Here is a 13,022-nt window from a genome sequence, read left to right on the forward strand (position 1 = left end):
TGAAATCTATAAAAAAAAACACAACAAAGTGACGTCAGGACGTTAAAAAAACATCTTGACGGCAGACATGTATCCATGAAAATATGGAGAAGCTGCTGATGGTGTATTTGACGAAATTCTCCAAGGTAAATGCTCCTCGTTATTATTACACTACTCCGTAAAAAAATAATGTTATTGTATTATTTTGCATAAAATATTTCTTATCGAAATGTTTGTTTTTAATTTTTTAAAGGCATGTTTCGTGTTGAAATTGTGCTGTTTTGGGGCGGCCTATTGAATGGATTTGAATGAATTTCTACGGGGAATATGAGTTGTTGTTGAAGGTACGAGCTCCTGCATACGGTCTTACTTGTTCGTATTAGCACACAACAAGAGATCGAGAGATGTTTTTCCAAACATTAGAAACAGAGAAAGGGACTCAAGGACAGTGCTACGAAGAAGTATATGACAGTCATTGAATTAGTTCATGAAATCTATTAAAAAAAAACGACAGAGTGACGTTAGGACGTTAAAAAAACATCTTGACGGCAGACATGTGTCCATGAAAATATGGAGAAGCTGCTGATGGTGTATTTGACGAAACTCTCCAAGGTAAATGCTGTACGTTATTATTACACTACTCCGTAAAAAAATAATGTTATTGTATTATTTTGTATAAAATATTTCTTATCGAAATGTTTGTTTTTAATTTTTTAAAGGCATGTTTCGTGTTGAAATTGTGCTGTTTTGGGGCGGCCTATTGAATGGATTTGAATGAATTTCTACGGGGAATATGAATTGTTGTTGAAGGTACGAGCTCCTGCATACGGTCTTACTTGTTTGTATTAGCACACAACAAGAAATCGAGAGATGTTTTTCCAAACATTAGAAACCAAGAAAGGGACTCAAGGACAGTGCTAAGAAGAATTGTTCGGCATTCATTGAATTAGGTCATGAAATCTATTAAAAAAACACGACAGAGTGACGTTAGGACGTTAAAAAAACATCTTGACGGCAAACATGTATCCATGAAAATATGGAGAAGCTGCTGATGGTGTATTTGACGAGACTATCCAATGTAAATGCTGTACGTTATTATTACACTACTCCGTAAAAATATAATTTTATTGTATTATTTTGCATAGAATATTTCCCATCGAAATGTTTGTTTTTAATTTTTTAAAGGCCTGTTTCGTGTTGAAATTGTGCTGTTTTGGGGCGGCCTATTGAATGGATTTGAATTAATTTCTACTGGGAATATGAGTTGTTGTTGAAGGTACGAGCTCCTGCATACGGTCTTGCTTGTTTGTATTAGCACACAACAAGAGATCGAGAGATGTTTTTCCAAACATTAGAAACCAAGAAAGGGACTCAAGGACAGTGCGACGAAGAAGTATATGACATTCATTGAACTAGGTCATGAAATCTATTAAAAAAACACGACAGAGTGACGTCAGACATGTATCCATGAAAATATGGAGAAGCTGCTGATGGTGTATTTGACGAGACTCTCCAAGGTAAATGCTGTACGTTATTATTACAGTACTCCGGAAAAAAAATATTTAATTGTATTATTTTGCATGGAATATTTCTTATCGAAATGATTGTTTTTCATTTTTCAAAGGCATTTTTCGTGTTGAAATTGTGCTGTTTTGGGGCGGCCTATTGAATGGATTTGAATTAGTTTCAATACGAGCTGAGTCACGGAACCAATTAAACTCCGATCCCAACGTGCCACAATTCTTTCAAATGTTGCATTTGGGACGTCGCTTGCTCTACGCTCCTCTTTGCACTGGCATCGCCGACGCGGTGGTTCAGACACATACATCGAAATTAAAACAAATCTTTAATCATCGAACATAAAAAGCCTGCACGGGCATAAACAACAAACATCGTTGCATGGATAGAACTCGGAGGCACAATTGCACATAAAATAACGTCCTTCCCTCTCCCTCTCTTGAGCGAGCACCTCATTTGCGATGCACTGATGCAGAACATTTTAAGATTAAATACTAATGTGGAATCGATGCATATGTTTGACCTGTTATAAGCAGCATGAAAAGGCGATTAGCGGCGGGATTGGACCTAACCGCGTGCATAATCAAAACAAGGCTGTAAAAGCATAAGTTTATCCCTCGCATATCCAGCCTTTCGCAGCGGGAGAGAGCCTTTTAAATACAAGCCGTGCGAGGTGAAGGGGGGGGGGAGAGGGAAAAAAAATGGCACACCAGGGGCTTGAACTTCCATTAGAGAGTGTTATGCTTTGATGGAAATTGGGACCAACGAGTCACCCTGACATCTGTGTATGTGCTTTTAATTGGTGACCTGTTATTTAATGCAGTCTGCACACGGTCAGTACAGTTGGAATCCATATATCCGTTTTTCTGTGCTGTATGGCTTAGTCTGTGCTGGTTGGGAATCCATAACCCACTGTAGGGTACCAGCGAGAGCTCGGGGTGGGCGTATCGACCTAAATATCGATAGCGTCGATACCAAGCATCTCTTCTTGTCTGTTAATGCAAACAGCGCATCTCGGGCTCTGTCTAAAGCCGCCCTAATTCTCCCTGCTCCGCTGACTACTAGCTTTATATTTCACAAATAGCTGCTTACGGAAGATATTTACCTTGTTTTGTTGACATTTCTATTAGAGAAGTCCGATAATGGCTTTTTTGCCGATATCCGATATCGTCCAACTCTTAATTACCGATTCCGTTATCAACCGATACAGATAAATACAGTCGTGGAATTAGTACATTATTATGCCTAATTTTTTTGTGATGCCCAGGTGGACAGTGAATTATATTTATATAGCGCTTTTCTCTAGTGACTCAAAGCATTGTGAAACCTAATATCTAAGTTACATTTAAACCAGTGTGGGTGGCACTGGGAGCAGGTGGGTAAAGTGTCTTGCCCAAGGACACAACGGCAGTGACTAGGTTGGCGGAAGCGGGAATCGAACCTGCAATCCTCAAGTTTCTGGCACGGCCACTCTACCAACCGAGCTATACCGCCCATTAAACAATGTGACAAGGTTTTCCAAAATAAAAATAAACTCAAGTTATGGAGAAAAAAAATGCCAACATAGCATTGCCATATTTATTATTGAAGTCACAAAGTGCATTATTTATTTTAAACATGCCTCAAAAAAAGGGGGAGGGTGTAGCAGGGGGCTGTATATTGTAGCGTCCTGGAAGAGTCAGTGCTGCAAGGGATCCTGGGTATTTGTTCAGCCATGTTTATGTTGTGTTACGGTGCGGATGTTCTCCCGAAATGTGTTTGTCATTCTTGTTTGGTGTGGCTTCACAGTGTGGCGCATATTTGTAACAGCCTTATTGTTGTTCATACTGCCACCCTCAGTGTGACCTGTATGGCTGTTGACCAAGTATGTTTGCATTCACTTATGTGTGTGTGAAAAGCTGTAGATATTTTGTGATTGGGCCAACACGCAAAGGTAGTGTCTTTAAGGTTTATTGGCGCTTTGTACTTCTCCTTACCTCCGTCTACCACTTTGTTGAGCGGTGTTTAAAAAGTCACACATTTTACTTTTTGAAACAGATACTTATCATTTCCGATATTACATTTTAAAGCATTTATCAGCCGATGGTATCGGCAGTCCGATATTATCGGAGATGTCTAATTGCTATATTTAGGTAAGTAGGTAGGTCTTTATTGTCATTGCACAAGGACAACGGAACTTTGTTTTCAGTGCAAGATTAGACGAACAAACAGCGTTCAGGGTTACAGAAAAAGATGGGAAAAAGGTAAACGCTGGTGATGAGTAAAAAAAAATACATTGTAGACTCGGATCCTAAGGGGGCATTTTGCAGGAAAACATCATTTAATTTAAATACTAAGACAAAAACAAAAAGGGTACAAAAACAAAAGCACACACGTGGGTGGATAACAAACTAAGGGAGCTAGCATGGGAGCTAGAAAACAAAAAGGAACTTAGCATGGAAGCAAGAACTGAGCAGGAAACAGAAGTCGTACATGTAATATAAAAAAACAACTTGGAAGCAGGGAACAAAAGGCAGTAAGCTAAAAACCGCAATCAAACATAGCTTACCGCAACGCTGCATAGACAAGACAAGATACGACACAACAGGAGCAATAATACATGACAAGAGCGATATGCAATACAATAATCCAGCACTGACTGGAAGACAAAGCAGGTACAAATAGGAATCGGGCTGATTGACACCAGGTGTGGCCAGGTGCCAATTAGCCACAGCTGAGGGGGAAAAAAAGCACCAAAGGAGACAAACAGGAAGCTGAAACAAAATACGAGTGCTGACAGGAACTAAGGACAGGAAATACTAAACTGAAACACAAACAAACTGTCAGTAGCAAGCCTGACACCTTCTGTCTTTTGGTAAGGTTTCTTAGATAGAGAGCATAGTACTGTAGATAAAATCCACATTTTTCTTTAGAATAATTGATTAAAATGCAGCAAGGATATATTTTGTTGAACTTGTGTTCGCATACAGAAATTTGGTTTTACTTAATTTAGCCTAATGGACTGCTAATCTATGTTTCTGTTAAAAGGAGCACATTATTAGCCCTAAAGATAAGAACCTAGTTACAGGCCCACTAATGGTATTGTTTAATGACAAAGCATTAACTCGTCTCACCTCTCCAAGTAAAGGAGTTTTCCCGTCTGGTTCGGTGACCCATGCATTCGTCTTGGTTCCTCGATCGAAGGACTCGTACGGCGCTCCCCCGACCCTCTTACTGGTGCCAATAGCAGGATCCTTGGGGAAACAGAAACAGGATTGGGAAAGTAAACACACTATTAAATGCAACTCTCCAACCCACATTACAGAAAACATTCAATTTAGTGAAAAACGGCATTATAAATCATAGGTTAGCATTGCTTTCAGGATGTTGTCATTGCCAAAACACTTACCTGTTATTTTCCTTGACATTTAATTCCCGAAATAGTGATTTGACATTTACTCTCTGTTTGTGTTTCTCAAAATTGCATTCGTCCGGCTGTATTTAGCTAAAAATTAACCAAGTAGTTGAATTCTAAAAAAAACAAACGAGGAGTGCAAAGATGGATCCGAACCATGCTGACTTTTGAACTTTGCGTCGATAACAGTCTGGATGGTTCGCTTCCCCTTTGGTCCGGATGACACGATGTCGAATATTTCCAGAAACAATTTGAAATGTGGACTCATCAGACCACAGAACACTTTTCCACTTTGCATCAGTCCATCTTAGATGATCTCGGGCTCAGAGAAGCCGGCGGCGTTTCTGGATGTTGTTGATAAATGGCTTTTGCTTCGCATAGTAGAGCTTTAACTTGCACTTACAGATGTAGCAACAAACTGTGTTTAGTGACAGTGGTTTTCTGAAGTGTTCCTGAGCCCATGTGGTGATATCCTTTAAAAATTGATGTCGGTTTTTAAAACACAAGGGATCGAAGGTCACGGTCATTCAATGATGGTTTCCGGCCATGCCGCTTACGTGGAGTGATTTCTCCAGATTCTCTGAACCTTTTGATGAAATTATGGACCGTAGATGTTGAAATCCCCAATTTTTTTGCAATTGCACTTTGAGAAACGTTGTTCTTAAATTGTTTGACTATTGGCTCCCGCAGTTGTGGACAAAGGGGTGTACCTCGCCCCATCCTTTCTTGTGAAAGACTGAGCATTTTTTTGGGAAGCTGTTTTGATACCCAATCATGGCACCCACCTGTTCCCAATTAGCCTGCACACCCGTGGGATGTTCCAAATAAGTGTTTGATGAGCATTCCTCAACTTTATCAGTATTTATTGCCACCTTTCCCAACTTCTTTGTCATGTGTTGCTGGCATCAAATTCTAAATGTAATGATTATTTGCAAATGTTTATCAGTTTGAACATCAAATATGTTGTCTTTGTAGCATATTCAACTGAATATGGGTTGAAATAGATTTGCAAATCATTGTATTTTGTTTATATTTACATCAAACACAAATTCCCAACTCATATGGAAATAGGGTTTGTACATGCAAACCTATCTCATTATTACATGTTGAGTTAGTCAATTAGTTGGCAAAAGTCCCGAAAATGTTTATAATACCTACCCAGGTTCGGGTCCAACAAGTCCGTCCGCCGGCCGCATTAGTGAAATGAAACGAATGATATTTATATAGCGCTTTTTCTCTAGTGACTCAAAGCGCTTTACATAGTGAAACCCAATATCTAAGTTACATTTAAACCAGTGTGGGTGGCACTGGGAGCAGGTGGGTAAAGTGTCTTGCCCAAGGATACAACGGCAGTGACTAGTATGGCGGAAGCAGGGATCGAACCTGCAACCCTCAAGTTGCTGGCACGGCCGCTCTACCAACCGAGCTATACCACCCCAATGCCAGAATGCCCAAAATGTCCAAAACGTGACCAGCATAGTTTCACGGGAAGGCGGGGAGAAAAGTGATAAAAGTCGGTAAAATGTTCAAAAATCACACTCGGGTTCGAGTCACAAGTCTTAGGACTTGTGGAACTCCATGTGGGACTTGAACCTGGGTAGGTAGTTTGAACATTTTTGGGACTTTTGCCCACTTTTCCAACTTTTATCCCCGGACCCCGTGGGACTCGACTGGGTGTGTTTTGGACATTTTTGTCACCCCGGGATTTGTGCGGCCAGCGGCGGGATTTGTGGGATTGGAACCTGGGTAGGTATTTTGAAAATTTTTGGGACTTTTGCCCACTTTTCCAACTTTCATCCCCAGACCCCGTGGGACTCGACTGGGTGTGTTTTGGACATTTTAGGCACCCTGGGACTTGTGCGGCCAGCGGCGGGATTTGTGTGATTGGAACCTGGGTAGGTATTTTGAACATTTTTGGGACTTTTGCCCACTTTTCAACTTTTATCCCCCGATCCCGTGGGACTCGACTGGATGCGTTTCGGACATTTTGGGCACCCCGGGATTTGTGCGGCCAGCAGCGGGACTTGTGGAACTCAAACCTGGGTAGGTATTTTGAACATTTTTGGGGACTTTTGAGGACTTTTCTCACTTTTCTCCCCCACTTCCTGTGGGACTTTGCTGGTCATGTTTTGGACATTTTGGGCATTCTGGCCGGCGGCGGAACTAATGGGGCCGGCGGACGGACTTGTGGGACCCGAACCTGGGTAGGTATTATAAACATTTTGGGGACTTCTGCCCACTTTTCCAACTTTTCTCCCCCGACCCCGTGGGACTCGACTGGGTGTGATTTGGACATTTTGGTTACCCCGGGACTTGTGCGGCCAGCGGCGGGACTTGTGGAACTCAAACCTGGGTAGGTATTTTGAACATTTTTGGGGACTTTTGACGACTTTTCTCACTTTTCTCCCCCACTTCCTGTGGGACTTTGCTGGTCACGTTTTGGACATTTCGGGCACCCTAGGACTTGTGTGGCCAGTGGCGGGATTTGTGGGACCCGAACCTGGGTAGGTATTTTGAACATTTTTGGGGACTTTTGATGACTTTTCTTACTTTTCTCCCCCACTTCCTGTGGGACTTTGCTGGTCACGTTTTGGACATTTCGGGCACCCTAGGACTTGTGTGGCCAGCGGCGGGATTTGTGGGACCCGAACCTGGGTAGGTATTATAAACATTTATGGGAATTTTGCCCACTTTTCCAACTTTTCTCCCCCGACCCCGTGGGACTCGACTGGGTGTGATTTGGACATTTTGGTTACCCCGGGACTTGTGCGGCCAGCGGCGGGACTTGTGGAACTCAAACCTGGGTAGGTATTTTGAACATTTTTGGGGACTTTTGACGACTTTTCTCACTTTTCTCCCCCACTTCCTGTGGGACTTTGCTGGTCACGTTTTGGACATTTCGGGCACCCTAGGACTTGTGTGGCCAGTGGCGGGATTTGTGGGACCCGAACCTGGGTAGGTATTTTGAACATTTTTGGGGACTTTTGATGACTTTTCTTACTTTTCTCCCCCACTTCCTGTGGGACTTTGCTGGTCACGTTTTGGACATTTCGGGCACCCTAGGACTTGTGTGGCCAGCGGCGGGATTTGTGGGACCCGAACCTGGGTAGGTATTATAAACATTTATGGGAATTTTGCCCACTTTTCCAACTTTTCTCCCCCGATCCCGCGGTACTCGACTGGGTGTGTTTTGGACATTTTGGGCACCCCGGGATTTGTGCGGCCAGCGGCGGGACATGTGGAACTCAAACCTGGGTAGGTATTTTGAACATTTTTGGGGACTTTTGACGACTTTTCTCACTTTTCTCCCCCACTTCCTGTGGGACTTTGCTGGTCACGTTTTGGACATTTTGGGCATTCTCGCCGGCGGCGGGACTAATGGGGCCGGTGGACGGACTTTGGGACCCAAACCTGGGTAGGTATTATAAACATTTTTGGGACTTTTGCCCACTTTTCCAACTTTTATCCCGACCCCGTGAGACTCGACTGGGTGTGTTTTGGACATTTTGGTGACCCTGGGACTTGTGGAACTCAAACCTGGGTAGGTATTTTGAACATTTTTGGGGACTTTTGACGACTTTTCTCACTTTTCTCCCCCACTTCCTGTGGGACTCTGCTGGTCACGTTTTGGACATTTTGGGCATTCTGGCCGGCGGCGGGAATAATGGGGCCGGCGGACGGACTTGTGGGACCCGAACCTGGGTAGGTATTATAAACATTTATGGGAATTTTGCCCACTTTTCCAACTTTTCTCACCCGATCCCGCGGTACTCGACTGGGTGTGTTTTGGACATTTTGGGCACCCCGGGATTTGTGCGGCCAGCGGCGGGACATGTGGAACTCAAACCTGGGTAGGTATTTTGAACATTTTTGGGGACTTTTGACGACTTTTCTCACTTTTCTCCCCCACTTCCTGTGGGACTTTGCTGGTCACGTTTTGGACATTTTGGGCATTCTGGCCGGCGGCGGGACTAATGGGGCCGGTGGACGGACTTTGGGACCCAAACCTGGGTAGGTATTATAAACATTTTTGGGACTTTTGCCCACTTTTCCAACTTTTATCCCGACCCCGTGAGACTCGACTGGGTGTGTTTTGGACATTTTGGTGACCCTGGGACTTGTGGAACTCAAACCTGGGTAGGTATTTTGAACATTTTTGGGGACTTTTGACGACTTTTCTCACTTTTCTCCCCCACTTCCTGTGGGACTCTGCTGGTCACGTTTTGGACATTTTGGGCATTCTGGCCGGCGGCGGGAATAATGGGGCCGGCGGACGGACTTGTGGGACCCGAACCTGGGTAGGTAATACGAACATTTTTGGGACTTCTGCCCACTTTTCCAACTTTTATCCCCCGACCCCGTGGGACTCGACTGGGTGTGTTTTGGACATTTTGGGCACCCCGGGATTTGTGCGGCCAACGGCGGGACTTGTGGAACTCAAACTTAGGGAGGTATTTTGAACATTTTTGGGGACTTTTGATGACTTTTCTCACTTTTCTCCCCCACTTCCTGTGGGACTTTGCTGGTCACGTTTTGGACATTTTGGGCATCCTGGCCGGCGGCGGGACTAATGGGGCCGGTGGACGGACTTTGGGACCCAAACCTGGATAGGTATTTTGAACATTTTTGGGACTTTTGCCCACTTTTCCAACTTTTATCCCCGACCCCGTGGGACTCGACTGGGTGTCTTTTGGACATTTTGGTGACCCTGGGACTTGTGGAACTCAAACCTGGGTAGGTATTTTGAACATTTTTGGGGACTTTTGACGACTTTTCTCACTTTTCTCCCCCACTTCCTGTGGGACTCTGCTGGTCACGTTTTGGACATTTTGGGCATTCTGGCCGGCGGCGGGAATAATGGGGCCGGCGGACGGACTTGTGGGACCCGAACCTGGGTAGGTAATACAAACATTTTTGGGACTTCTGCCCACTTTTCCAACTTTTATCCCCCGACCCCGTGGGACTCGACTGGGTGTGTTTTGGACATTTTGGTTACCCCAGGATTTGTGCGGCCAACGGCGGGACTTGTGGAACTCAAACCTGGGTAGATATTTTGAACATTTTTGGGGACTTTTGATGACTTTTCTCACTTTTTCCCCCACTTCCTGTGGGACTTTGCTGGTCACGTTTTGGACATTTTGGGCATCCTGGCCGGCGGCGGGACTAATGGGGCCGGTGGACGGACTTTGGGACCCAAACCTGGATAGGTATTTTGAACATTTTTGGGACTTTTGCCCACTTTTCCAACTTTTATCCCCGACCCCGTGGGACTCGACTGGGTGTCTTTTGGACATTTTGGTGACCCTGGGACTTGTGGAACTCAAACCTGGGTAGGTATTTTGAACATTTTTGGGGACTTTTGATGACTTTTCTCACTTTTCTCCCCCACTTCCTGTGGGACTTTGCTGGTCACGTTTTGGACATTTTGGGCATTCTGGCCGGCGGCGGGACTAATGGGGCCGGCGGACGGACTTGTGGGACCCGAACCTGGGTAGGTATTATAAACATTTTTGGGACTTCTGCCCACTTTTCCAACTTTTCTCCCCTGACCCCGTGGAACTAGACTGGGTGTTTTTTGGACATTTTGGTCACCCCGGGATTTGTGCGGCCAGCGGCGGGACTTGTGGAACTCAAACTTAGGGAGGTATTTTGAACATTTTTGGGGACTTTTGATGACTTTTCTCACTTTTCTCCCCCACTTCCTGTGGGACTTTGCTGGTCACGTTTTGGACATTTTGGGCATCCTGGCCGGCGGCGGGACTAATGGGGCCGGTGGACGGACTTTGGGACCCAAACCTGGATAGGTATTTTGAACATTTTTGGGACTTTTGCCCACTTTTCCAACTTTTATCCCCGACCCCGTGGGACTCGACTGGGTGTGTTTTGGACATTTTGGTGACCCTGGGACTTGTGGAACTCAAACCTGGGTAGGTATTTTGAACATTTTTGGGGACTTTTGACGACTTTTCTCACTTTTCTCCCCCACTTCCTGTGGGACTTTGCTGGTCATGTTTTGGACATTTTGGGCGTTATCGCCGGCGGCGGGACTAATGGGGCCGGCGGACGGACTTGTGGGACCCGAACCTGGGTAGGTATTATAAACATTTTTGGGACTTTTGCCCACTTTTCCAACTTTTATCCCCCGACCCCGTGGGACTCGACTGGGTGTGATTTGGACATTTTGGTTACCCCGGGACTTGTGCGGCCAGCGGCGGGACTTGTGGAACTCAAACCTGGGTAGGTATTTTGAACATTTTTGGGGACTTTTGATGACTTTTCTTACTTTTCTCCCCCACTTCCTGTGGGACTTTGCTGGTCACGTTTTGGACATTTCGGGCACCCTAGGACTTGTGTGGCCAGCGGCGGGATTTGTGGGACCCGAACCTGGGTAGGTATTATAAACATTTATGGGAATTTTGCCCACTTTTCCAACTTTTCTCCCCCGATCCCGCGGTACTCGACTGGGTGTGTTTTGGACATTGTGGGCACCCCGGGATTTGTGCGGCCAGCGGCGGGACTTGTGGAACTCAAACCTGGGTAGGTATTTTGAACATTTTTGGGGACTTTTGACGACTTTTCTCACTTTTCTCCCCCACTTCCTGTGGGACTTTGCTGGTCACGTTTTGGACATTTTGGGCATTCTGGCCGGCGGCGGGACTAATGGGCCGGCGGACGGACTTGTGGGACCCGAACCTGGGTAGGTATTATAAACATTTTTGGGACTTTTGCCCACTTTTCCAACTTTTATCCCCGACCCCGTGGGACTCGACTGGGTGTGTTTTGGACATTTTGGTGACCCTGGGACTTGTGGAACTCAAACCTGGGTAGGTATTTTGAAAATTTTTGGGGACTTTTGACGACTTTTCTCACTTTTCTCCCCCACTTCCTGTGGGACTCTGCTGGTCACGTTTTGGACATTTTGGGCATTCTGGCCGGCGGCGGGACTAATGGGGCCGGCGGACGGACTTGTGGGACCCGAACCTGGGTAGGTAATACAAACATTTTTGGGACTTCTGCCCACTTTTCCAACTTTTATCCCCCGACCCCGTGGGACTCGACTGGGTGTGATTTGGACATTTTGGTTACCCCGGGACTTGTGCGGCCAGCGGCGGGACTTGTGGAACTCAAACCTGGGTAGGTATTTTGAACATTTTTGGGGACTTTTGACGACTTTTCTCACTTTTCTCCCCCACTTCCTGTGGGACTTTGCTGGTCACGTTTTGGACATTTCGGGCACCCTAGGACTTGTGTGGCCAGTGGCGGGATTTGTGGGACCCGAACCTGGGTAGGTATTTTGAACATTTTTGGGGACTTTTGATGACTTTTCTTACTTTTCTCCCCCACTTCCTGTGGGACTTTGCTGGTCACGTTTTGGACATTTCGGGCACCCTAGGACTTGTGTGGCCAGCGGCGGGACATGTGGAACTCAAACCTGGGTAGGTATTTTGAACATTTTTGGGGACTTTTGACGACTTTTCTCACTTTTCTCCCCCACTTCCTGTGGGACTTTGCTGGTCACGTTTTGGACATTTTGGGCATTCTGGCCGGCGGCGGGACTAATGGGCCGGCGGACGGACTTATGGGACCCGAACCTGGGTAGGTATTATAAACATTTTTGGGACTTTTGCCCACTTTTCCAACTTTTATCCCTGACCCCGTGGGACTCGACTGGGTGTCTTTTGGACATTTTGGTGACCCTGGGACTTGTGGAACTCAAACCTGGGTAGGTATTTTGAACATTTTTGGGGACTTTTGACGACTTTTCTCACTTTTCTCCCCCACTTCCTGTGGGACTCTGCTGGTCACGTTTTGGACATTTTGGGCATTCTGGCCGGCGGCGGGAATAATGGGGCCGGCGGACGGACTTGTGGGACCCGAACCTGGGTAGGTAATACAAACATTTTTGGGACTTCTGCCCACTTTTCCAACTTTTATCCCCCGACCCCGTGGGACTCGACTGGGTGTGTTTTGGACATTTTGGTTACCCCGGGATTTGTGCGGCCAACGGCGGGACTTGTGGAACTCAAACCTGGGTAGATATTTTGAACATTTTTGGGGACTTTTGATGACTTTTCTCACTTTTTCCCCCACTTCCTGTGGTACTTTGCTGGTCACGTTTTGGACATTTTGG

The 13,022-nt window shown here is 45.6% G+C and overlaps 1 protein-coding gene across 1 annotated transcript in view; it reads right to left on the reverse strand.

Annotated features, from left to right (window-relative positions):
• Positions 1-13,022, reverse strand: part of si (sucrase-isomaltase) — a 275,632-nt gene that overhangs the window by 181,056 nt on the left and 81,554 nt on the right. The window contains exon 13 of the mRNA XM_061919155.1: positions 4,611-4,730. Within this exon, the coding sequence (XP_061775139.1) occupies positions 4,611-4,730 (120 nt within the window). The remainder of the gene's footprint in view (positions 1-4,610; positions 4,731-13,022) is intronic.

The sequence above is a fragment of the Nerophis ophidion genome, linkage group LG13 (assembly GCF_033978795.1).
Source record: "Nerophis ophidion isolate RoL-2023_Sa linkage group LG13, RoL_Noph_v1.0, whole genome shotgun sequence".
Classification (NCBI taxonomy): Eukaryota; Metazoa; Chordata; class Actinopteri; order Syngnathiformes; family Syngnathidae; genus Nerophis; species Nerophis ophidion.